At 46.3% G+C, this 26,291-nt stretch overlaps 2 protein-coding genes across 5 annotated transcripts; one reads left to right on the forward strand and one right to left on the reverse strand.

Moving 5' to 3' along the window:
- Positions 1 to 80: 80 nt before the first annotated feature.
- MRPS18B (mitochondrial ribosomal protein S18B) lies at positions 81 to 7,091 on the reverse strand. 2 transcript variants are annotated; one of them, XM_027601859.1, is made up of 7 exons: positions 6,936 to 7,091; positions 5,481 to 5,589; positions 5,282 to 5,379; positions 5,085 to 5,153; positions 3,280 to 3,319; positions 1,468 to 1,527; positions 81 to 899 (listed from the first exon to the last, which is right to left on the reverse strand). In XM_027601859.1, the coding sequence occupies exons 1-7, from the start codon at positions 7,011 to 7,013 to the stop codon at positions 607 to 609; spliced, it is 747 nt and encodes a 248-aa protein (XP_027457660.1). In that variant the 5' UTR covers positions 7,014 to 7,091; the 3' UTR covers positions 81 to 606. The 2 variants fall into 2 exon arrangements, with proteins under 2 accessions (XP_027457660.1, XP_027457659.1); XM_027601858.1 differs by having other exon boundaries at positions 3,253 to 3,319.
- Positions 7,092 to 7,134: 43 nt separating this feature from the next.
- Positions 7,135 to 24,917, forward strand: PPP1R10 (protein phosphatase 1 regulatory subunit 10). 3 transcript variants are annotated; one of them, XM_027601857.2, is made up of 20 exons: positions 7,135 to 7,341; positions 7,879 to 8,404; positions 14,576 to 14,693; positions 15,368 to 15,454; positions 15,613 to 15,748; positions 16,278 to 16,329; positions 18,476 to 18,553; positions 18,693 to 18,866; positions 19,074 to 19,179; positions 19,279 to 19,391; positions 19,982 to 20,082; positions 20,340 to 20,487; positions 20,790 to 20,948; positions 21,045 to 21,291; positions 21,484 to 21,547; positions 21,679 to 21,873; positions 22,010 to 22,085; positions 22,314 to 22,427; positions 22,581 to 23,381; positions 23,658 to 24,917. In XM_027601857.2, exons 3-20 carry the CDS (start codon positions 14,587 to 14,589, stop codon positions 23,765 to 23,767), a joined length of 2,868 nt encoding a protein of 955 aa, XP_027457658.1. In that variant the 5' UTR covers positions 7,135 to 7,341; positions 7,879 to 8,404; positions 14,576 to 14,586; the 3' UTR covers positions 23,768 to 24,917. The 3 variants fall into 3 exon arrangements, with proteins under 3 accessions (XP_027457658.1, XP_027457657.1, XP_027457656.1); XM_027601856.2 differs by lacking the exon at positions 7,135 to 7,341 and adding an exon at positions 7,538 to 7,656; XM_027601855.2 differs by lacking the exons at positions 7,135 to 7,341; positions 7,879 to 8,404 and adding an exon at positions 10,265 to 10,539.
- The last annotated feature ends 1,374 nt before the right edge of the window (positions 24,918 to 26,291 follow it).

Consider the following 26,291-nt stretch of genomic DNA (forward strand, 5'->3'; position numbering starts at 1 on the left):
CTCCTCTCCCCACAGCAGCACCCATTCCCCAACTCCCCCACCCCCAACACAAATGGCATTAATCTTGGAAACTCAGCCCAGAAACAGGAGATACAGCTTTATTGTGGAAAAGCCAAGTTAGCAGAAACCTGAAGCAAGTACAGAATGTTTATAGCCTGTCTACTATTCACAACATACAGGGTTTGGGGTTTCCCATACACATCTGTCCTGCCCTCCCCTAAGCCTCAGAAGCATTTATTCCCTTCAGCAATCATTACTTCTCTCTGGCCCTGGGCCTGCCATTGGCCACATACAGACACAACTCTTCAGAGTGAAATCCCATCATGTAATTCCTAGGCACTATCTTTTTTTTTTTAAGATTTTATTTATTTATTGACAGAGAGAGAGAGAGTGAGAGCAGGAACACAAGCAAGGGGAGTGGGAGAGGGAGAAGCAGGCCTCCTGCCGAGCAGGGAGCCCAATGCAGGGGTCGATGCAGGGCTCGATGCAGGGCTCGGTCCCAGGACCCTGGGATCATAACCTGAGCCGAAGGCAGACGCTTGACGACTGAGCCACCCAGGCGCCCCACTAGGCACTATCTGTTAATTCCTTCCCAGTCTACAGCTCCTACAGAGCACTCGGGGGCTTCTGCTCAGTGGAGGAGGCTTCAGCTGGGGTTGTGGGCAGCACCTCAGGCATTGACTCAGGTGGGGGACCACTCTCTTCTCGGAGATGTCCCTGATAGAGTCGTCGAAGGCGGGACAGCTCTCTCTCTGGTGGCTGTTTCCAGCCATACCATGGATACCAGGGGTCACCTGCAACCAGGGTGGGGGCTGGTGGAGTAGCACTCACAGCTCCATGAGAGGTACTGAAGTCAAGGTCCCGAGGTTCAACCTGAGGAATGTGGTAACTGAGGAGACCTAGGGAATTAAAAAAAGAGAGAAAGTGAGGGAGGGAAGCAAGGAAGGGTAGTTTGGGTTAAGACAGTATGTAAAATGACATATAAAGGGAGGCAGGAACCAGTCAGAACCACTGAGTATATTTATGCATGTTCTACACTGCACAAAGGCAACTGGCCAAGGGGGCAATGTGGACTGACATACTGCTGGGGCTTTTTAGTCTGCCAAGCTGCGCAGCCCTGCCCCAGGGCTACAAAGCTGCATCTGCCCTAGCAGAGGCATACCTTTTTTAATTTCTGCAAAGGTGTCATGGAGCCCAGGGCCAGAAATTTATACAAAGATCTCCCATGATCTGTCTCTGGCATTGGGACTGATAGTTATAAAAGGGAAGAAAAAGGACAGAGGATTACGGAAACAGGGCAATGACAAGGTAAGAGACTCAGGAAAGAGAAAAAGGGACAGTGGAGTACTGAAAGGAGATTTGGATGCCACCTCCTAAGACACGTAGGAGTATTTATATCCGCCCTCCAGCCCTAAATCACCTTCATTATGGCTAAGAAAAATGCACTGGGCCCCTTCTCATGCTCACCATGATCTCTGGCTTTCTGGATGGCCTGGGTCAACTTCTTATGTTGCTTCATACAGACGCCTGTAGGGAGAAAAAGAAAACTCAGTGCTCATTCTACACTTGATCTTAGCCAAAAGGCCAAGAAGCAATACTCGGTGCTCATTCTAGAAAGCACAGTAAACAGAGTATACAACTGCTTCTATATGGTTATAAAGAGCTGGGTTTGGAAAACTTGCTCTACCTAATAATCCTAGTTCTCTGACCCTTTGATTGGCCTAAGTTTCCCCATCTACCCAATGGGAAGAATCCCCCCTCTCTGAGAGCTGAGATTAAGACCTTAGGAGGGTCTAGGGGCGCCTGGGTGGCTCAGTTGTTAAGCGTCTGCCTTTGGCTCGGGTCATGATCTCGAGGTCCTGGGATCGAGTCCCACATTGGGCTCCCTGCTCCCTGGGGAGCCTGCTTCCCCCTCTCCCGCTCCCCTTGCTTGTGTTCCCCCTCTCGCTGTGTCTCTGTCAAATAAATAAAATTAAAAAAAAAAAGACTTTAGGAGGGTCTAGCCATTACAGAAAAGCTATTTAATGGTAAAACCTCCAAGACAGAAAGCAGAAAACAATTCAAAGGGCAAGTGTGGTTAATTAAAGGTTTGGGTTGAACAATCCATCGAGAAAGATTCAGTAAAGGAAGAAAGGGCTCCCGATCTGGAGAAGGTGATCTGAGAGAGTAGGAAAATAGTTCCTTTAGCTTTTTATAGCTTTACTATAAAGCTTTTTTTTTTAAAAAGATTTCATTTTTATTTAAGACAGAGTGAGAGAGAGAGCACATGAGAGGGGGGAGGGTCAGAGGGAGAAGCAGACTCCCTGCTGAGCAGGTTGCCCAATGCGGGACTCGATCCTGGGACTCCAGGATCATGACCCAAGCCAAAGGCAGTCGCCCAACCAACTGAGCCACCCAGGCGCCCAAAGCATTTTTTTTTTTTTAAAGATTTTATTTATCAGAGATAGCGCGCGCACAAGCAGGGAGAGCTGCAGAGAGAGAGGGAGATCTCTCCCCACTGAGCAAGGAGCCTGACATGGGGCTCAATCCCAGGACCCTGGGATCGTGATCTGAGCCGAAGACAGACACTTAACCGCCTGAGCCACCCAGGCATCCCGGCTATAAAGGTCTCCAAAACTCCCTGACAAACCAAACTCCACTGATCATGCTGCCATCCCCAAAATAGTGGATTCAGATTATTCTTTGCAAATTTATCCTGCTTTAGAGCATGGGTTGGCAAAATTTTTCTGTGTAGGGCCACATAAATTTTAGGATCTGCAAGTCCTACAGTCTCTCAGCTACTCAACTCTGCCATTGTAGCCTGGAAGCCGTTACAGACAATATGAAAATAAATGGACATGGCGGTGTGCCAGATTTGGCCTGTGGCCTTCATTAAGGAATAGATGTAATCTTGAATTGTTAGGATTATAACTCCAAATATGGAAGATCTAATTGGACTGTCGATGGCAAAAAGAATTTACAGGACAGTCAATTTGCTAGAAAGCCTTTTGCAAGAGCAAACAAGACCCTACAGAAAGGAAATAATTACCACCACTTCTAACAGCTACATTTAGGTAACTTACTTACATTGGTACTTACTTGTATCTTTTGTCCATATGTGAATATATCCATTAAGGCAAGATTTCCAAAAAAAGTTCATTCACACTTTTTATGCCTTACGTAACGGCCACCAGATAACTGTTGTATGACTGAATAAATGAGGAGTGCTCCAAGGAAAAGCTATTCTGGTGGTGACAAGGACGATAGACTAACCTGTATATGGAGCATGAAAGATGATACCTGTGTGGGCGCAGACAAACTGTTCCAAGAGCTTCACGTTCTGTGGAGGAAAGTGGTGGGGAAATATAAGAGAGGGCAGGGAGAGCAGCAAGACCTTGAGATCCTAAAAGTGCACAATCCCTACATGTGTGCATGGACGCCCTTAACTCCTCTGTGTCTCTTCAGGTGCTACCCTCCTTCAAGTCCCAGTTTTAGCCCCATCAATTTGCTGAATACATTCTTGAAAACTCCAGCAAACATTTCCTCTTTCTTGGCCTTGCAACCATTTCACATGCACACCCTACATTCTGTCACTGAGACTCACATAGAACCCTCTTCTACAGGGATTAGGTTCTAAAATCAGCCCTTCGTGCAAAAAACTGGGAAGAGTCAGTTGGCAATCCCTGAAATCACATAAGAAAATATAATATGTATTTATAATGTGCATATATAAATATGAACGTATATGATAGTATACTACATGTAACATATACATCACTAATGTCAATTTTAGAGGTCTAATTATGTAGAATGACTATCAGCCAGCAGGTTAATCACAGGAGATGGTACCCATGGAAAAAAGGAGATGCACTTGTGGAGTAAAAGAGCAAGCAGAATCATATGCACTATTCAATTTATAATCTTTCTTCCTCAGTCATGTAATTGATTCTAAACTGTATACAACTGGTTATGTTCTATTTTTTTTCTTAAAGATTTATTTATTTGAGAGAGTGTATGTGTGAGTGAGTAAGGGGGAGGGGCAGAGGGAGAGGGAGAAAATCTCAGGCAGACTCCCCGCTGAGCATGGAGCCTGATGAGGGGCTCACGCTCACAACCCTGAGATCATGACCTAAGACGAAACCAAGAGTCGGACATTCAACGGACTGAGCCACCCAGATGCCCCTGTTCTATTTTTATAACCAATCATACACAGTTGAAATGGAGACGTTATCTATCTATGGGACCCTTGTACAGTGGTGTCAGAAGGCACCTGAGAGCAGTCAGACACCCCAATCTGCTGACTGATATACGAATTCCTTCCAACTCCCCTCATGACCAATCATTCAGCTTCTGCTCCAATACCTTTACTGCAAGCTCAGAAGAGCATTTTTCCCATTATTATTTTTACATGCTTTTTGAACTCTTTAAGGAGCAAGTCCTGCCCATCCTTGCAATAAACGCTTTTTTGAAAAATAAGCTCTGTATCTGGCTTCATGTATCTGCCCTCCAGCCTTAAATCTTGGCATGCCACCAAACATCAACATGACAAAAATTAAAAAAAAACAAAAACAACGACAACAACAAAACCTCAGGGGTGCCTGGTGGCTCAATCTGTTAGCATCTGCCTCCGGTTCGGGTCATGATCCTGGGGTCCTGGGATCAAGCCCCACATTGGGCTCCATGCTTGTCGGGGGGTCTGCTTCTCCCTCTCCCTCTGCTCCTCTCCCGCTCGTGCTCTCTCTCCCTCACTCTCTCAAAAAAAACAAACCTCAGGAAAAAACTAACCCAATCTACTTGCTAATAATTGCAAATGGATATAAATGAACCTTTGGATATAGCTCTCCCATTAGAAATACACATTTTTCTGGCCACGCAATTTAGACTGTAAATTTCATAGGTAAAAAAAATGAAGATTTTTAGTACGAGCCACAGTAAAGGACAAAAAGCTGGAAAGAGGAGTGTTTTTATATTACTAGAAAGTCAATGCAAAACGGACTGCAGGGGTGTTAAACTAATTTATGAAGAAGAGTGGGACACCCATGGTAATCTCTTTAGCACTACAAAGAGGCTCCAAATCCTTATCCTGGAGAAAAGACTGTCCTTACCCTAAAGTCAACATGCAGCTTGTGATCCCGGCAGATGGGGCAGGGATTCCCAGCAACTTTATCTTTACGCTGTGGAAAGAAAAAACTAGTAGGTGAAGGATGGTCAAAGTCCTGTGAGAAAAAGTGCTACTGCCATTGTCACTATGGCGTCCACCCCCACTCCACATCCCATCCATGTACCACCTTCAGAAACTCACAATACATGTCTTTCGAGTCCGCTGTGGGGGTATTCCACCTTTGTGGTTTCTACGGTAGTCAGCCCAGACGGGGCGAGAGCCATAGCGGTTCTGGTATTCTGAAAGACCACATAAGTTATTCCTGGTGGGGATAGTAGAAGTGTCTCTGTCCATTTATTTCAGATTCCACATGATCCTCCCCTTTCCCATTCAGAGGTACCTTCTGAGTCCAGATATTTCCAGGGTTCATTCTTATAAGGGGTTATGGGAACTGGGGACAAAGAATCTTCCTCAGGGGGTCCTTTGGTGCAAAGAGTCTGGAGGGGAACCTATAAAGGCAAAAAATGAGAAAAGGAGTTCAAGGAAAGGACGTGATAGTTTCACTGCCCATATGTTAGAGACAAGAACATACCCATTGTATTAATGGAATATAGCAGGAATACATATAGAAAGTAGCATTTTTCTTAGGGTTAGGGTAAAACTTAGATCAACAACCACTCTTCCTGTCTCTGAGTGGATCCTGAAGGAAAAGCTAATGTGAGAGGGTAACTAGGATAGGTGACTGGGAAGCAGTCTTTTTTCTTTCTTTTTTTTTTTTAAAGATTTTATTTAATTTTGACAGAGTGCACAAGCAAGGGAAGCAGCAGGCAGAGGGAAAGGGAGAAGCGATGCGGGGCTCGATCTCAGGGCCCTGGGACCATGACCCAAGCCAAAGGCAGACGCTTAACCGTCTGAGCCACCCAGGCGCCCCAGGTGACTGGGAAGCAGTCTTATTTGAGAAAACACACATGATGTGTTCGTGCTTTTGAAGATGTACTAAGAAAAGGGAGAAGAAAGGAATAGGGAGGGTGTCTAGCTTCTTGGAAGGAAGATGTCTGGTGGGGAGAGGATGCATGACAGGTGAGTCTCCAACCCAATCCAACCCTGAATCATTGAACTGCCCAGCCTTAGAAAAGTTGAAGGTCAACATTCCACAGGTCAGAACAAACTTGAGTCCTAACGCTAGCTTTAAAGCTACCAGGGCTGTTATTAACTCTGTAGTGACCCCTGTCACCACTGTTAGGGAGTGGCGGCTGTGAAAGCTTTCCTAGCTCACCGTGCCCCCCCAAGAACCTACCCTGCCCTACCAAGAACCTCCAGTGTGGTGAGTACATGAGGCTGGAGAGAAATCTCAATCTAAAGGACTAAGTTAAGGTCTCATGTATGCTCTGATTAAAAAAACAAAACTAATTTAGTGACAGAAAGAGAGCTAAGAAACTGGTCCCCAGGTCGTGAGAACATATCCTGGCTTTACCGGGAGATAGCTCAGCAGGTAGAAGTTAGTGTCCCTCAACTCAAGGACACTCCAGGGCATCACAGATTTAGACATTACATGCATACTTAAGAGCTGGTTGTGTACGACCAAGAGGCCCAATCCTTCACCTAATTCTTTAGCCGAGTGGGTAGCTTGGAAAAGGATATCTAACTCTTTTCCCTTGGCCGGGGATTAAAAATCCGCGCAGTATTGAGGAGGATGAGGGGAAGGGAAAGGGTGGTGGAAGCAGTGTTGCCTAGACAGCCAAGGCATAATAAGCACTTGGGAAAGTCTCCGCTGCTGGATTCCCAGCAATGGATTGATGACCTAGAGAAAGTATAACTAAGTGGCGGTTGTACAAAACGTGCTCCAAGGAGTTACCTGAACTCCGTAGGCACCTCTGAAGAGCGAAAAGCTAGGAATGCGCCTCAGCAATGAACGCAATACGGAGGCCGCCATCTTGACGTACGCCCAAGGCAGGAAAGGCCGGAAAGGCAGTTGCGCATGCTCCAAGAAACTGGCTAGGGTGGGCCAAGGGCGAGCCCGCAGTGCGGGAGGCGGCCGCGCACTTGCGTCAGTACGGAAGCGTAAAGGGGGGGGGCCTGTGGGGAGAGGCCAATTTCAACTGCGTCACAATCGAATTCGGCCTCAAAATTGAGTTTTTCTCAAGCCAGTCACTACGACTTCTAGATCTCATACTTAGAGCTTGCATTTTAAGCAATTTTGAAGGGGCTTTCTACCGACATCTTCTCAATGCGCATGCGCCGGCCCGGTTCTACCAACCAGGGTGAGAAGTGTTCTCGAGGACGGAAGTGGTGGAAGCAGAGGAAAGGGAGGTGCTAGGCTCTTCGGTCACGCGCTTGTGGGGGGGGCCAGGAAGGAGGCGGAAGAAGGTACTGGGGGGAAGGGGCTGAGCGAAGGTGAAGGAAGGATAGCCAATCATCTAGCGAGTTGTCTTTCGGGTTGGCCAATGAATTCACGCCTCGCGCACAATGTCTCGCGACAAGGGCGTTTCACTAGCATGTTTGGGCGCGTTGGGCGGCGTCTGGGTATAAAAGACTCCGCCCGAGCAGGCAGCCGCCATTCTGGGGTTCGTTTAGAGGTAAGTTTGGGTGTTTTGTCGGTTGGAGGGTAAAGTTTTGTTAAAATCGTTGGACTGGGGCAGGGGTTAGGCGTGGGTTCTGTTAAGGACCATGGCTTATAGAAGGCGGCTGTGTTCGGGATGGGACATGGAGGTGTTCGGAGACAACAAATATGGTACTTAGGGTGTTTAAAGCAACCCGTCTTGATTACATCTTTCTCCCTTGTGTTCCTTTTATCCCAGGTTTGAATTTTCTCGGAGAAAGACAGGCCGGCCACGAGGAAAAAAAAGAAACAAGCCGCAGCACCATCTAAGCCCTTGAAAGGATCCTGAGAGGGGGGAAAGGGAAAACAGCAGCCACCAGCCCAACCACTTGTGTCTTCTGCCCCTTCCCACCTATCTTGCCCACCCCACCAGCCCACGCTGCATGGGACTTGAAATCTGTGGCCGAAGGACCGTCACCACATAACTTCAAAAATAATCAACCACCCACCCATCCCAAACCCACCCAAATTCACTCATCCAGCGTTTACTTTTTTGAATCCACTCAGAACTTTTTTTCTACGACCCCCCCTCCCTAAATGGAGTTGGGTGGGGGGAAAATGAATACTGAGTTGGCCTTCATTTTTTTAAAAGACTTTTTGATCCAATGAGGCCCCCCAAATAATTGAGTTTTGGGTCCTGGTTGGTTGTTTTATTTTTTTTCTCCAAAATTTTAACCCCCTCCCCCCCTGAGCCCGAGGTGCTGACGTCGCAAAAAAATTGGATAGTAAGTGTCGAATTTTCCAAAACCAGCCTTGCAACAAGAAATCAACGTTTCCCGTTGTGAAACCAAAAATAATGAGAGGAAGAAATGAGCCAATAGAACAAAATAGAACTGGAGAAGGACCAAGCCGGTCACTTAATCTCCATTAAAAAAGGGCCTTTGGTCTTAAACAGTCTTGTTCTCTCTCCCCTACCACCTACCTTCCTGCCCTGCTGCAGGAAAGGAAAGGGTGGAGGGAGGGCCAGCAAGTGAGGATTTTGATGGTTAACCCTTCGTAATCCAGCCAATTTCCAGACTGCCAAAGCCATAAGTGTTTGCTTTTTATAAGGAGGAATGGTTAACTTCCTCTTGTTAGCAGTCTTCAAAAGGGTTAATGAGCTCACATACAAAAGATGGTGGATCTTGTGGCCCAGAAGTCCCACTTCTTTGTGTGTGAGACAAGCAGGGCGCCTTTCAATTTGCCAGATTAATAAGCAATCTGTACATAAAGATTGCAGGGTAAGGAGATGGGCAGAGAATAACTGGCTATGACTTTTTAAATGATTGTTAAATCCTCTCAGTTTTAATGTAATTTGCTTGGGGTATATTTGTGTGGTTAAAATAGGTGGCAATCTAGGAATAAAGATTGCAAGACACTATTCAGTACAAAATATAATCTTAGTGCCAGTACATACAAGATAATGGGGAGGTAAAGAATGTTTTGTAATTGTTGCAGGTTGCATAGGTTATTTAAGAGCAAAAATGATTAACATTTTAACTTGATACGTATTGGTGGGTGGTAATACAGTCTGATAGGGGGTGGAAAGGTTGGGAAATGTGGAATTCAGGAGTATAATTTTAAAAGCCATTTAGTGCAATTGAATGCTAGCTTTCTAAAAGATTTGTGTCGTTAAAAGGAATTTTTTTCTTCCCTGCTTCAATATGGCGACTTTTCCTTGTCCTTTTGTCTTCCAAGCGGCGTTGCAGGTTGTGTCTTGGCCCATTTTTCTCCTGTCCTCCCACCTCAACCCTATTTGTTGAGAGGGGTCCAAATCCTCCCCCCTTTCCCTTTATAGGGAGGATGGGGGTGGTCGATGGTAGCAGGTTGAACCTCAATTGCAAATTCAATTCTTCCCCGCAGAAAGTTGTTCTTTTAAATATTTTAATTGGTTTTATTTTCACAACTCTCTTACTCAAATTAGGTCAAAGACCATTCAGGATGGGTGTTGGTTTGGGGTATTTTACTGAAAAGGGGTGTTTTTTTGATGTAACTAGCTGCCGGCAGTGCCGGGATAGCTTTTTTTAAGTTTTCCTCTTCTCCATTACAAAATGGCGTCGTCCTGCTTCTTTGTTGTTTTTTTCTCCCCCTTTTGCCATCCCGAGCTTAGGGCCGCCCTAGAAACTTGGTCAAGGGGGAGGAGCAGCATGGAGAGGTGATGTAATCAGCTTTCTTCCTCTCCACCCTCTTGAAACTCCACCCCTGAGCAGATGCTTTCTGGCCTCCTGTGCACGCTGCTGCTAGACAGGAAAAGACCTTTTCTTTAGACTATCTTTTATAATCTTAAAGGGAAAAAGCTTATAGGAATTAGGTCTTGAAGTTGTCCATCTCCTGGGCAGCTCTAGTTTTTATATTTAACAATCAGAGCCTGTTGCTTTTAATTTCACCTTCCTTCACTCATCACAACTGCTTGGAAGTTTTCCCCGCTTCAGTTGCTAGGGGTGGAAAACCAGTCAAACCAACTATACTTTAAGACTGGGAGCCTTCTGGGGTGTGTGTGTGTGTGTGTGTGTGTGTGTGTGTGTGTGTGTATCTGTGCGGGGGGGGGATAGTGGGGAAAGGAGGACTTGGGAAAGTGACTTGAATAGACAAATGGGGCCTAATGACACTGAATTGTGCCATTGCTGCTCAGGAACTAGTCCTTGGGCCTGCATTCGGTCGCTTTGTATAATGAGACTGGGGGAGGGTGGGTACTTCAGGACTTCTTTTTAAATCACCCTTATTCCCACCTCTGGGTTTGGGGATAAACTCTTTGTGTTCAGTGCTGTGTCACGTTCTCCAGTTGCGTAGCTCCTCTACATTGGTACTAGGATGAGAAGTGAATAGGAAAGGAGGCGGCAGTTGTAAACTCAAGGCAGGGGGATGCGAGCTACGGTGTCTGGTAAGCAAAACCTTTCTGGTATTACATTTCACAACCTTCATTTCTTTTTTCCAAAGAACCACCTTTTTTGAATTTCTTTTTCCTTCCCTTTAGAAAGAAATTCTTTTAAAAACATTAATGGGAGAATAATAATGTCTTCTTCATTTTTTAACTCGTGCAGTGCTTTGGCAGTGGGTGCATGTTCAAGCCATGCCCAATCTGAGGGTGGTATTGGGTGTCCTGTCCCTTCTCTATCTTCCTCCAACTTTTTCAAAGTCAAATCTTTGTCAGACTCTCCATATACTTTTCATTTTTTAAAGTCCTAATTTGAAGTGTGGAGGTTCTAGGCAGAATTGGAAAGCCATTTTGTACAGCTGTCCTTTGGTGACTTGGTGAGACTTCAGGGCTAATTTTCTGCTGGGTACGGATTCTCAAATTAGTACTTCTGGATTGGGTGGGAGGGACTCTTCTACATGTCTACTGACCGCAAGTTTTTTATCTTTTAAGCAGTTTGCCATGTGCCTCTACAGCATACCTTCCTTGGGAGCTGACTGTTCCACCCATTGGGGTTCCTGATCTCTAGTGAACAGGGGACTAATAAGATCTTCCTTAACATGGGAGATGGGGAAACAAGGTCGTCTAGGGAAACCACATCCATCCAGAGAACCTCGGAGAACCTGATCCTTATAGTTTGTGGCCAGTTAAATTCTGGGATCTTTCGCTGGGGCTTGGGGGGGGGGGGGCTGGTGATTGTACATTCTCACTGAGAGGCAGATAAGGTTTTGGGGAGATCACTGTATCAGGTTTTCAAAATGAGTTTGAGGGGTAGGGGCTTACTCCTTAGGAGAGGTAAGACCTCGTGCATCACCTGAGAGACCTAATTCAGTCCACTGAGTCATATTAGGACATAACCTCAAACACCCAAGAAAAGGAAGTGGAATGTCAGGGGTCAGGTACAAAGCATTTTCATTTCCCGAAGTGCTAAGGCTTGTAAGTTAAGGTAAATTCAGACTCCTTCCTCCTTTGTTACAAGAGTGTTAATGATTGTTTTTAAAAGGGCTCTGATTTGCATAGGGATTTTGTCCTGAACCAATTAAGTTCTTTTTTCTTGGTGATGGGTATGGATGACCAAGCTAGATGTTTTTCACCCTGTTAATTTAATAACCCTCAAGTAAAATTCATTTCGGAGGCAGGAGTTGGTGTCACTTAAGAACTTTTTAAGTTTCTCTCTGGTAAGAAATGTAGAAAACTCCCCAGTGCCTTGTGTGTGTCAGTAGTGCTCATCTCTACAAAATCCTCCATGAGAAGGAACGCACAGCTTAGGACGAGCTGGAGATAAGGCTGGGGTGGTTCCCCTCCCTCCCGCCCCTTCTGTATGTTCTGTCTTCAAGGAAATTAAAAGCAAACATACCATGCCCTAGATTATTTTTGCTTCCAGAAAGCTTCCTTAAGCATTCGTTCCAGGCTCCAGATAGCACTAGGTAATGTTGACACTGGGTTACTGCCCCTCCTTCCTGGTCAACTCTGCCTTTTCCACTGTAGGCCTGTGCCAGGAATTTAGGCTCTTCATTCCTTTCCACTCGAGTGCCTTGTAGCTTCTTTCAAAATGTACTGGCTGCGAAGTAAGGAAATTTGGTTGTAAGACACTTGGAGTCCTTAATTTTAAATGAGTCAGAACTAATTTGCCTTTAGGAAAGCCATGAAAAAAACCATTTACATTTTGTCACGATTGGTACTTGTGAGACGAAACTTAGTTCTATTAATTGTATTTCCAAAATATAAATAATAGGAAAAATATTAGTGGGAAACGAATATTTAACATTTCTGCTTTGTCTTCTAGCTTCCCCTGACTATTCTTGCTTGTGAATGGGAATGAAAAAGTTGTCCCTGGGTCCCATTCCCAGCAGACGGCACTGGACAGAATTTAGCTTTGTACTCATTGGTCTCTTTCTGGGGATGGTTATTCTCTCTTCTTTCCCACCCTCTTACGTGAAGAGGAACATTTGAGCTCAGGTGACACTTCTTTTGAGTTTCTGAAGGAAGTAGGGGTAGAGGTCCTTTTGGCTCAGCTCGTACTTGGATGTGCAAAAGGTAGTTCTCCAAGGTGATGTATATCTACTCTGGGTTTGAATCAGGTCAGCAGTATTTGGCCTGGTGGGGGCGGTGGTGCTGGTTTGAAGTGATGTTAATTTAATTGAAGTCTTTTTGTCACATTGTGTATATTGTGGTTGCCGATGATATGTATTATTTAGAGTCACTTACTGCTTTTCCAGTCTCTGATAGATGGGAAATCTGTTTTATCCCTTTGTTGTGTCTCTGTGTGTATCTCTTGGTATAGTGTCTATATTATATCCCTTTATGGTGTCTTACTACATGGGAAGAATGCCTTTCTCTCCGTGTCTGTCGCTAAGAATCACCACACTTCAGTGGATTTGGCCCATGGGCTTCTAATCTTATCCAGTATTCTACTTCAGTATTTCTCCTCTGACCTCAGGTTCTCCCTGTCCTTGTGGAGGTTCCATAGCAGCCGCAATAGCACACTTAACCCAGAGTTGCCCACCTCAGCATTTTTTACCTCATCTCTGTATTCAGCCCACAGATCTCAAGAACCAGCCTCTTCCCTGCTGCTGCTGCTGCTTCCCTAGGTGGTTAGGGTCTATCTATTTAGAAATTTATTGGCCTTTTTTGTTGGGAGGACTAGAAGGTTGAGATTGTTATGCTTGTTTTTCTTTTTATTTGTCTGAGAACAAATAGAACAAATTTTTGTTGTTTTATAAGAAACTTGTTCTCTTTCCTGCACAAAACACAGCTTGTAAAACACTGATTTCCCCACCCTTCTACTGGGATCATGTCTGTTATCTGTACTATAAGCAGAAGGCAAGAAATTGTTTTTTTCTTGCCTCCTTTCTACCCAGCATTAATCTTACATTCCAAACGCAAATATTACTGAGGTAGCTTGCTTTTTCGGTTCTCAGAGGCCTGTGTTTAGAGGCATAAAAATCCTAGTCAGAGCCACATTGATTGTAAATTGCCTTGGGTTTTGGCCTAGAAATTGCTTCACACTTTATCCCATAACAGGAGGTTAGCTTTTAATGAGCTCCTTTTCTAACCTGGTCTAAAGTAGCTACTTAAAATTTAATGGCATTTTTCCAGCTTCCAGTTTTATTCCATTCTTTTTGGCTCCGTGGTTTCTAATTTCAGGCCTTTCTTTTGGGGATCTTGGATGGTAGTGTGATTTTGGAGAGGAGTAGTAATCAAATTCGCATCTTTGCTTTTGAAATCACAAACCAGTCTTCCTCTTAACTTTAAAACAATAAAATTTGTACAGTATTTGGTTAATGAGTGACGATTCTGTTCATGGCTTAGGAGTACCTGCTTGATTTTCTTTATATCCATTTGTTTCCATTTCTGGGAGCTACCCACAGCTCTCTTGAGGGAAAGATTATGTTTTCAAGTTTTTATCACTTACCGCTTCAGCTGATTGTCTCCTGGTGCAAACAGCATATTCTGCTTGAGGTGACTGTTACTCTTAACAGACTAAGATAAAAAGGAACTGACTAATCTTAGAAGACGTTTAGCCCAAGTGTCCAAGATTGTCCCAGTTCTTATCAAGCTATAGGCTTTTTTTTTCCCCCAAGCTTATTTATCAGCAGCTAAGAAGAAATAGGACCTTAACAATAAGCAGAAATACCTTGGAATGTTCAGTGTTCTGTTATGGGAACTTGACTCAGCTCTAATACAATTTAGTGAAGTTCAGCTATCTAGAAAGGATGTAACTGGGAGGGAGAGAGAAAGGTGTGCTGCCCAGTCCTCCAGTCTAATTGTCTTCCCATTCAGTCCTGTATTAACACCATGCTTAAGTTGCCAGGGCTTTTTTTCGTCTGTGGTAGTGATGGTTGATTTTTTCTTACCTAGGAAATGGTGAGTGTAGTTGAATATAGATCGAATAATTAGTCACAAAATTTTGTCAACTGTAGAAATGGAATTTATTAGAGGGTATAGTGGGACTGTGCTTGCCACCCATTTAACCTGTGGGTTTATTTTGTCCTTGTCTTAGAAACCTCGATCATGGGTTCGGGTCCCATAGATCCCAAAGAGCTTCTCAAGGGCCTGGATAGCTTCCTTAACCGAGATGGGGAAGTCAAGAGTGTGGATGGGATTTCCAAGATCTTCAGGTGAGTCTGCTTATCTTTGGATTCACTGAGCAGAGGATACTGTATGTTGTAATATGACTTTAAGTAAGACTGACAAGAATGAGTGTTTTTGGAGGGGAAAGAGTGGACTAAGATTGGTATCCAATAATTTTAGATAGGAAAAGGTGATCCCTTGGTTCCTCGCCGTAATGGAATCGGGGTTTGGATATCCACAGTCTCGAGGAAGTCATGCTTTGGAAGGAAGGGAGCAGGGGAGCCAGGTGACAGAATTCTTGGTTCTGTTTTGGATCACATTCCATATAACCAAACTGCCGTCTTCCTTCAGGGATCCTCCAGTTTCCCAGGGGAAGGCAAAAAGACTAAGCCAGTCCTGAACAGACTATGAATGGATGGCTGTTAGTGCTAGGATACTTCACTGGGAAGCAGAATCAAGTGTGGCCTGTGGGTTAGAGAAGCAGTGATGCTCACCTCCCCAGATCAGAGACTTTAGTGACTCCTCAGTTGTCTTCCATCCTCTCATAAGATTCCATTTCACTCTGGATCCATCCCATCCCCCGAGAGGCTTGTGTGACCTTCCCACTCTGTGGCAAAGTCCCAAGTCATCAGGGATTTTTAGGCACTCCCACAGATCAGAGATGCTTCTGCTGAAAGAAGAGCCTCTTGCTCCATTTCTAACCTTAATTTCTCTCCTACAGCCTGATGAAGGAGGCACGAAAGATGGTGAGTCGATGCACTTACTTGAACATTCTCCTGCAGACCCAGTCACCAGAAATATTGGTCAAGTAAGTGGGGATCTGAGTGGCTGGGCTGGGAAGATGTACTTAGAAGGTGGGTGAGGGGAGGCATGGGGTTCCTAGGTCATTGTTGGGGGACTAGGATTATGGGATATGGCACTCCAAAACCCAGGAAAGGCATTACAGATTCTCTTACCTGCCTGCAGGTTTATTGATGTTGGTGGCTACAAGCTGCTTAACAATTGGCTGACCTATTCAAAGACAACCAACAACATTCCCCTCTTGCAGCAAATTCTATTGACCCTGCAGCACCTCCCGCTCACTGTGGACCATCTCAAGCAGGTACCTTAAGTCTCTACAACACTAGTGCTTCCTTTTTGCTTTAGCCTAATAGATAAAACACACGGACTGTGATGTGGTTGCATTCTTGAGCCTGTGCAGGAGAGTGGTAGAAAGATAGGAATTTAGAATCAGAAGACTTGGTTTATGTACATTAATAGGTGTGTGGTTAGGGCAGTTCGGGTATTTGAGCCTCAGTTTTCTTGTCTGTCGTTGGGAATGATTGTACCTATCTACATTGGTTGTTTTAAGGTTAAGATTGTGCCTACAAAGGTTTTGTAAATGGTAAAGTACTACAGTAGTGGTGGCCGCAGTTAGGGACCATTAAGAAGTTATGGGCGGGGCACCCAGCTGGCTCAGTTGGTGGAGTGTGCGACTGTTGATCTCGGGATTGTGGGTTTGAGCCACACGCTTGGGTATAGAGACGACTTAGTCTCACAAAAAAGAAATGGTGCAGGAATTTGTGCAGTTCTTAGCTCCGAGAGGACTCATTTTCCTCCTTGTACTTAACCTTTCTCCCCATCTCTCGTAGAACAACACAGCCAAACTGGTGAAGCAGCTGAGCAAGTCCAGTGAGGATGAAGGTAGGGGCCATCCTTCCTCACGACTGCCTCCTCATTATCTGCCTTGAACTGCCCGTCACTCCTCCTTACCTCACTTTACTTTCCTCTTTTAAAAATGGAGCCTCTCTAACCCGTCACCCTTTCCTGTTCTCAATTCCGAGTGGGATTTGTCCATTTCTCTGCTACTGAATGTGAGACAAGACCCCATATTTTAACAAGAAGCTGATTCTTACTATCTGTTGGTGTAAAAGGTATACACTTAAAATTCTTTGGAGAAAATAGTGTCATCCAAGAGAGTGTCATCATCATTTCCTTTTGTTTTTCTAAATAAATATAGCACATTCTGGGACCTTCAGTGTGTGTTTTCCTAACAATAGACATAGAGTTTTACCAATAAACACCTTCGTTTAGGACATGGGCAGAAAGATTCCTGACTGCTGGAGTAGATCATAGCTTTGGTAGCAATAGAGTCTTTCTTTTTCTTAAGACAAAGCGTATCGGAGCCCTTGGCAGGGGCCATACAGTTCTGGCTTAAAGACAGGGCCTGGCTTCAGAAAGTCACAGCCTTTTCTTTAGTGAAGAAAAGGGTTTATACCCAGGGCACAAACCACTACTGAAGACACTAGTGGGCCACAAGTGAGCAGTATTCTAGCGGAGCTAATCCCCTGATCAGAATACAGGCTTACTCTTTTGTCTAAAGGGAATGGCGTGTTAGGTCCTTTTGGAAAGAGGCTTTGGCAGTTTGGTGTGGAAGGAGCATGTAGGCCTGGGTAAGCCTTTCTGAAGTTCCTTTAGCTGTAGGAGAAAACACTGGGAATATTTACCAAGATAAAGTGTTTAATTCATAGTGTTTAAGTGAAAAAATATTTTCTAGCTTTCTGTTCTTTTAGTTGTATTCATTCTCGGTTTTAGGTCCTTTTAGATACTGAGCACTTCTGTATTTGTGACGTTACACAGCATCTTGAATAATAATTTGTAATGTAACACATACTATAGAATTTCCTATTAAATCATTGCTTCTTTCTTGTTTCTTTATTGTTGGGTATAGTGTCCCTTGTTTTCCAGTTAGCTCAGTTGTGCTGCCACCTTTGAATATAGATTTAATTGTTCAGTACTTCTTTGAATACTGAAATTTGTACATTCCTTATAGACCTTAAAGTTTCAATAGACCATAGTACCAATTGGTCCAAAAAGATTTTAGGATATCCCTGTATTGGGGATGCACTGGAGTTCATGTTGCCTTAAGTATAGAAATTGCTAGTTGTGGTTTAATGTTTTCAACAATCTCATTATTAAATGAGTCTATAAGTGGAAATGTTGGCAAGAGAATGGATGCCATAGATAAGAGATGTTATTTGCCAAGTACAAAAGGCAAGAGCTGTAAAGGTTTTTGTTCCTTTCTATATATTTGGAAAAACATTTTGTCCTTTATCTTTAAATTCTCTACCCATCTTTTTTATCCAAATAAACAAAGCCTTCCCCATCCCTAAAGTGGTCTGCTTTAAGCTCTTCACCTTTGCTACACTTAATTTTTTTTTTTTTAAGCCATTATCACTAGTAGCAATCTAGGAAGAAAGGTGGCTTAGAAAATCTTTTGTAAACTGGATCTAAAAAAAAAAAAAAATGGATCTAAATCTGCCTCCTTGAAACTTTGTTTGCCTTTAGGACAACATAGAGTGATACTGTTCTTAGCTTTTCAGATACTTGAACCCTGCCTGCCTTTTTCCTGATTTTAGTTTGGCACTGGCTTCATTCTGCAGCTTTCTAGCTTTCTGACTCTGATCTTTATGCTGCTGTCTGTCTATGAAGGAGGAATAAAAATCTTCAAGTTATAACAGCCGCATGAAATACATGTAAAAAACTGTCAGTTTCTTTTAATTTAATTTTAATTTATTAACACTGATGTAGTTTTTTAATAATGTACTATGTATATAATTAATGTCCTCCCCCCTGCCCCCAGTTGGATTGGAATAGAAGACTGCTATGTGATTCATTGTTCCATTTTGAAGAGTTTGGTTTTTGAGCCTGTGTCATGTTCTTAAAACTCTTGGTTACATTTTCTGTTACATAGATGTTCACAGTGTATCTTTAAACATCTCTATTTTCTGTTACTGGAAGAATAGTGTTTTTAGCTACTTAGGCATTTCCCTTATATTCTTACCTGCAGAGCTCCGGAAATTGGCTTCAGTCCTTGTCAGTGACTGGATGGCTGTCATCCGCTCCCAGAGCAGTACCCAGCCTGCTGGTAAGCTCCTTAGTCTTTTATCCCTCGTATTTATTTCTTTCCCACTGGGACATGGCCTTCAAGTGTCTTTAGCCTGCTTCACCTCTGACAGTCTTTCTCTTTAAGTAAAATCCTTTTCTACTTTGTTTTTTCATAACAGAGAAAGATAAGAAAAAACGTAAAGAAGAGGGGAAGAGTCGAACCACCCCTCCTGAGCGACCCTTGACTGAGGTGAAGACTGAGACCCGGGCTGAGGAGGCCCCAGAGAAGAAGAAAGAGAAACCTAAGTCTCTCCGAACAACGGCACCCAGTCACGCCAAATTCCGTTCCACTGGTAGGGCTGTTTACTGGTCTTGGGAGGGTCTGTGGGCAGATGTACACCTAGGACCTTGTAGTAGAATAGCTGATTTATGATAGGGCACACATGTGGAAGAGGGAGGATTGGTGGGTGAAGCTTGGGCTGGATGAAGATTTGGACCAGGGAGGAAGAGTTAAGAGAGTGGGAGTGAGTTCAACCCTAACAGCATGTTTCTTCCCACAGGGCTAGAGCTGGAGACCCCATCTTTGGTGCCTGTGAAGAAGAATGCCAGTGCAGTGGTAGTTTCTGACAAGTACAATCTTAAACCCATCCCCCTCAAGCGTCAGAGGTATGGACCACCTCCTGGGTTTCTGCATGGGTTAGGTCTGTGGACATGAGGGAGAAAGAAGGGGTGAGTCAGAGATGTTGACAGTTCCTCTTCTGACAGCACCACAGTTGCTCCAGGAGATGCTGCACCCCCTGCAGAGAAGAAATACAAGCCACTGAACACCACACCGAATGCCACCAAAGAGATCAAAGTGAAGATCATCCCACCACAGCGTGAGTCTAAAGTGGAGGAATACACTTTGGGAGCAAACTCTTCATGGGAGTGAATGTTGGGGGGTGGTAGGGGACGGATTCTTGGTGTCTTAATTAACTTTTGCACCTCTGGAGCTCCCCTTTCATAGGATTACTTAAAAGTAATTTTAGAGATGAGGGATGGAGGTGTGCTATTCAGTGACTGATTTAGGGGTACTCCCAGCTTTGGGATATCCAGCTTTGGGATATTCGGTCCTGTCCATGGGGGCTGGCTTCTTCAGTTACCTGAGCTCTGATTCATACTCAGAGCCTCAAGTTGCCTGCCTTTAAAAGAAAGGGCACCTGGCTGGCTCAGTTGGAGGAGCATGCAACTCTTTTTATCCAGGTCAGGAGTTCAAGACCCACATTGGTTGTAGAGATTACTTAAAAACAAAAGAACAACAAGAATTTCTTGTATGAATCCAGCATATGCTTCCTGGTCACCTTGAACTTACTGTGTCCTCAGTTGGGGCAGGGTCTCCATTGGCCCACTTACTGCCCAGATTTTGTCTATAGGAATAGGATTGTGAAAGAGGTCTGATGATTCCCTTTTATGCTTTTTCCTTTTGTAGCGATGGAGGGCCTGGGCTTTCTGGATGCGCTCAATTCAGCCCCTGTTCCAGGCATCAAAATTAAGAAGAAGAAGAAGGTGCTGTCACCTACAGCTGCCAAGGTATGAGCCCTGGGCTGTAGGTGTCACTTGACCGGGTGTCAAAACTAAAGTAGAAGGAAGGGTCCAGCAGCTACGAGTGTTTGGGGAGGACAACAAGATGTGGACTGGGGTGGGGCGGGCGCGGGGCGGCAGTGTGGGGGGCAGAGTCTTCCTTTAGAGGAACTCATGGGGAATCCTGTCTAGGACCCTGGACCAATTGCCTTACCTTAACCTTGGCTTTCATGTCTGCTCATTAACTTCTTTTTCTTTCTCAATAGCCAAGCCCATTTGAAGGCAAAGCGAGCACAGAACCAAGCACAGCCAAACCTTCTTCCCCAGAACCAGCACCTCTTTGTGAGGCTATGGACACAGACCGCCCAGGCACCCCAGTTCCCCCTGTTGAAGTCCCAGAGCTCATGGATACAGGTAAGTCTAGAAATTGGTTTAGGTTTGGGTGTTTTCTAAAAGGAAGGACCTGGGCGCCTGGGTGGCTCAGTTGGTTAAGCGACTGCCTCCGGCTCAGGTCATGATCCTGGAGTCCCTGGATCGAGTCCCGCATCGGGCTCCCTGCTCAGCGGGGAGTCTGCTTCTCCCTCTGACCCTCCCCCATCTCATGTACTCTCTCTCTCTCTCTCTCTCTCTCATTCTTGCTCTCTTAAATAAATAAGTAAATAAATCTTTTAAAAAAAAAATGAAGGATCTGGGTCTGAAACCTCTCCTGCTTACAGCCTCTTTGGAGCCAGGAGCGCTGGATGCAAAGCCAGTGGAGAGTCCTGGAGAGCCTAGCCAGCTGACCCGGAAAGGCAGGAAGAGGAAGACTGTGACGTGGCCGGAGGAGGGCAAACTGAGAGAATATTTCTATTTTGAACTGGATGAAACTGAACGAGGTTAGCGGTCAAGATTCTTGTGTAGAAAGTGGGTATAGAGAGTTTAAAAAGGACTGGGTTGTGTTTATTTTTTCTCTTTTTTCTCCTTGCCAATAGTAAATGTGAATAAGATCAAGGACTTTGGCGAGGCAGCTAAGCGAGAGATACTGTCAGACCGACATGCATTTGAGACGGCCCGGCGTCTGAGCCATGACAACATGGAGGAGAAGGTGCCCTGGGTGTGCCCACGGCCCCTGGTTCTGCCCTCACCCCTTGTCACCCCTGGAAGCAACAGCCAGGAGCGATATATCCAGGCTGAGCGGGAGAAAGGAATCCTCCAGGAGCTCTTCCTAAACAAGGAAAGGTGAGCAAAACATGGTTCACACCCTGGGCGGCATGAACCATGTTTGTGTTAAGTGCTTGGACCCCTGAAGGGAACATGCCCTGGGTAATTCAGACACAGGTGGAGGCTAGGAGGGAATGTGAGGGCTTGAATAAATAATTTGACTGTCATTCTTTTTTTTTTCCTCCCCATCACCTGTGGCATTCCTGATAGTCCTCATGAACCTGATCCTGAGCCCTATGAACCTGTCCCCCCGAAGCTCATCCCCCTAGATGAGGTGAGCACATGCTATGTGGTGATGGAGATTGTGATCGATTTTAATGAGTTTTTCAACATTTCATTTCCATTTCTAATGGAATGTCTCTTCATTCTTTCAAGTTAGTCCTGATTGTTCTTCTGTTCTTGCAGGAGTGTTCCATGGATGAGACCCCATATATTGAGACCCTGGAGCCCGGAGGAGCTGGTGGCTCACCTGATGGGCCAGGTGGCTCCAAGTTGCCTCCTGTCCTGGCCAATCTCATGGGAAGCATGGGTGCTGGGAAGAGCCCCCAGGGTCCTGGAGGAGGAGGCATCAATGTCCAAGAGATCCTCACCTCCATCATGGTATGAGCATGCCTTCCTCTTCACTTTCTCTGGAATCTGCCTCTCTTTTTACCCCAGTACTCATCTTCTCACTTACCTTCTCATCTGGCTCTTTTGCATTTTATTGACCTTGCTCTTTAATCATCTTGCCTCACAGGGTAGCCCAAATAGTCATCCCTCAGAGGAACTGCTAAAGCAACCAGACTATTCAGACAAGATCAAGCAGATGCTCGGTAATCACCAGGGCCAGCCCTGGGGCCTGGGGGAGGAAGCCTACTGTGGAGTTGGGGGTGAGTGGGAAGCCAGGGGTATTGCTGCTGGGTGGGAAGGCAAGACTGGACAGAGCATTACTCTGCCAAGTTGGTCTGAGAGGGCCAGAGAGGCACATCTAAGTAGGAAGTCATGCCTCTTCTAGAATCCTCCTGCTCTACTTTTTTTTTTTTTTTTTTTTTTTTAAATAGTGCCACATGGACTCTTAGGCCCTGGTCCAATAGCCAATGGTTTCCCACCAGGAGGCCCTGGGGGCCCCAAGGCCATGCAACACTTCCCCCCTGGGCCTGGGGGACCTATGCCAGGTAAGTGGTGAGAGGTTGGAATGGGTTTACCTGCTTTAATTTTGGCCTGGTAATAGTGTAGGATTGACCCAAAGGTGGGAGGTGGTTTAGGCTGGGAGACGCCGTCCCTGAGTGTAACAGGTAGCTGATGTTGTCTCTTTTTTTCCCTCACAGGTCCTCATGGAGGCCCTGGTGGGCCAGTGGGTCCACGTCTCTTGGGTCCCCCACCCCCTCCACGAGGGGGTGATCCCTTCTGGGATGGTCCAGGTGACCCCATGCGGGGTGGCCCAATGCGGGGGGGTCCAGGACCAGGTCCTGGACCATACCATAGAGGCCGTGGTGGCCGAGGAGGAAATGAACCACCTCCTCCTCCTCCCTTCCGGGGGGCCAGAGGAGGTCGCTCTGGAGGAGGACCCCCAAATGGACGAGGGGGCCCTGGTGGGGGCATGGTTGGAGGTGGTGGGCATCGTCCACATGAAGGCCCTGGTGGGGGCATGAGCAGCAGCAGCGGACACCGCCCCCACGAAGGCCCTGGCAGTGGCATGGGTGGTGGGCACCGCCCCCACGACGGCCCAGGCGGTAGCATGGGTGGAGGTGGGGGACATCGTCCCCATGAAGGCCCTGGTGGTGGCATGGGCAGTGGCAGTGGCCATCGCCCCCATGAAGGCCCTGGCAGTGGCATGGGTGGAGGCAGTGGACATCGCCCCCATGAAGGTCCTGGTGGAGGAATGGGTGCTGGAGGTGGACATCGCCCCCATGAAGGCCCTGGTGGGAGCATGGGTGGAAGTGGTGGACATCGCCCCCATGAAGGTCCTGGACATGGGGGGCCCCATGGCCACCGGCCTCATGATGTCCCTGGTCACCGAGGCCATGACCATCGAGGGCCACCACCTCATGAGCACCGTGGCCATGATGGCCCTGGCCACGGAGGAGGGGGCCACCGAGGGCACGATGGAGGCCACAGCCATGGAGGAGGTGAGAATGGTTCCTGCTCGGTACTACATGGCTTTTGGTGTCCCCTGCAAGTTTTGGGGGAGCATCACTACCCTGGGTGTGCTAGGCCAGACATGAAATCACCCTTTGTTCAGTATGCCTGGCAGTTGCTGCCCTTGGCCCTTTCCTCAAATCCGTAAGATTCCATGTCTCCCTGAAAGATAGTTTTCAGGATGCTATGGACGGGGTGGGGATGGGGTGCGAGGGTGGCATCAACCTCTTAGCCGTGTTCTAACGACTCCACCATCATTCCCACAGACATGTCAAACCGCCCTGTTTGCCGACATTTCATGATGAAGGGCAACTGCCGCTATGAGAACAACTGTGCCTTCTACCACCCGGGTGTTAATGGGCCCCCCCTGCCCTAGGGACCGCCGCCTCTGCCCCACCCACACACACCCCTGTGGACTGCAGCCTTGCTCCTTCCACCCTGTTATGGCTTCTGTGAGGCCCACGTTCCCCTGTCCCCAGCTGAGGAGGAGCCGGCCCCCTCAGTTCCCACCTGCTTGGGTTGCTGGGGGTTTTCTGATCACTGGTGCGCATTGATGTACATACTTTCCTCCAGTCTGAGGAGGAGAGAGACTGGCTACATTCTGTACCCTGGACTGCTGAAGAGAAGACCCAGTTGGCTTCATTTTTTTGAGGAGATGTGCCCTATAACCCCAAACCCCTTTCCAGTATTACCCTTTATGCCTGAGAACCTAAAGCTGGTTATCCTGGAGAACACCTCTACTCTCCTATTGTGGGTCCTCCACATGCACACAGAACTGACACGGGATCAGCTGCACTTATGAAATCATCCCAGCCAAGTTCATTCTTCTCATGGGGTGGGGAGATGGTAAAAGGGGTATTAGATATCCCACTGCACTGAGAGGGCTCAATCAGGCTGGATTTGAGTTCTGGAATACATCATCCCCACTTCTGCCCTGGCACAGGCTTTCCATTGAGTCTCTTCTCAAGTAAGACTTCGCAACCTTCTGTGAACACCCAGGTCTGCGTCATGGGTCTGCTAGGTTCAGTGATGGTCAATTCACGTCTGCATCCAGTGGAAGTTGCAGCTGGCACGGGTGAGGCTAGTGGTGTCGGCCCACCCTTGCCTGCAGCTCATTCTGGAAACTGTAAAACACTTCAGTGAGACCAGCTTTCCATCAACTTGGCCGCATTCTGGGCCTGACAGTCACACTACACGCACTGCCTTCAGGAGCTGGCACCGCTCTGCCCCCACCTGGAGCCTTGTCGGTGCGAGGCCTCTGGCTCCCTTGCCCTGTCAGCCACCTCCGAGTCCCACCAGGTGCCTTCCTGGGTGGGTGCCGCAAGCTGACGTGCCCTTCCCCAGCCCTCTCCTTCCCAGGTCTCGGCATCAGTTTGTTTTCTATGAAAACAGTGGATTGGTTGGCTTTTGTGCAGGGTCTTGGGTTAGAGCCACGATGGATTTGAGGGATGAGTATTTTTTTTCTTTTGGTTTTGTATATTTTGTACATTAATAATAAACAGTGGAAAGAGAAGCAGCTTATTTAACCCCTAGTGTGTTTGGGCTCTTTGTTTAAAAAAAAAAAAAAACAACCATTGTCTGCTGCCTTAAGTACGTTAGTACGACCCTCTGTGGAATCCGTTACTCAGTCCCTTTGAGTAGCTAACATTTGTTTTGCTGTGAGGTCAGTGTGGGTGTTAAGTGAAACACTGGTGAAGGAATACTGTGAACATAAAAGACCACAGGTACAGGGTAAATCTCATGGGTCAACATTCTTTGAGCAATCCTTGGGACCTAGGGAAACAGCTTTTCACAGAATGCTGGAGCTGCTGATGGTGTGGGTGGACATTCGTTCCACCTCTAGTTGAACCTACCATCCCCGTGGAGTTGCCTAGGAAAGGAATTTTAAGTGAGGGTGGGTGGAAGGAGGGAAAACTCCGAAGAGCAGTTTCTGGGGGAAGGAAAAACTGGTGGCTCCTTTTAAGAGCAGTTTCAGTGGACAAAGAAGAAAAGCAGAACAGCGTAGGCTGCTCTTCCCCCCAGAAAGTGGCTCTGCGGAGCAGACATCACTAAGCCTACTGCCTGATGATGTTGGATCCTTTTTTTTTTTTTAAAGATTTTATTTATTTGAGAGAGAGAGAGAGCACATGAGAGGGGGGAGGGTCAGAGGGAGAAGCAGACTCCCTGCCAAGCAGGGAGCCCGATGTGGGACTCGATCCCGGGACTCCAGGATCATGACCTGAGCCGAAGGCAGTCGCTTAACCAACTGAGCCACCCAGGCTCCCGTTTTGTTGTTTTTTTTTAAAGATTTTATTTATTTGACAGAGAGACAGCAAGAGAGGGAACACAAGCAGGGGGAGTGGGAAAGGGAGAAGCAGGCTTCCTTCCCACAGAGTGGAGAGCCTGATGCGGGGCTCGATCCCAGGACCCCGGGATCATGATCTGAGCGGAAGGCAGATGCTTAACGACAGCCACCCAGGCGCCCCATGATGTTGGATTCTTAAGGACAGGTGTTAGTTGTGTAAGGTCTTGGAGACAGGTTTTGGAGATCAGAACATGGATAGGATTAACTTCAAATAGGAATTTCTGCTAGAAATTAGAAGGATAGTGCATTTTGGGGAGGAAGGTGGGGGGCTATGGGGGCATGGGTTAAGAAGAATGGTCTTCAGGGGCGTCTGGCTGGCCCAGTCAGTAAAGCATGTGACTTGATCTCTAGGTCAGAGTTTTGAGCCCCATGTTGGGTTGGGTAAACAAAAGACTACAAACAGCTCATTTTGGGGCATCTGGCAGGCTCAGTAGCATATGTGAGACTCGATCTTGGGGTCATGAGTTGGAGCCCCATGTTGGGCATGGAGATTACTTAGAACACAAGTTTCTCGACTGCTGTTTCCAGAATTGGCCACAGGAGGGCAATAACCTAA

The sequence above is a fragment of the Zalophus californianus genome, chromosome 7, assembly GCF_009762305.2.
Source record: "Zalophus californianus isolate mZalCal1 chromosome 7, mZalCal1.pri.v2, whole genome shotgun sequence".
NCBI lineage: Eukaryota > Metazoa > Chordata > Mammalia > Carnivora > Otariidae > Zalophus > Zalophus californianus.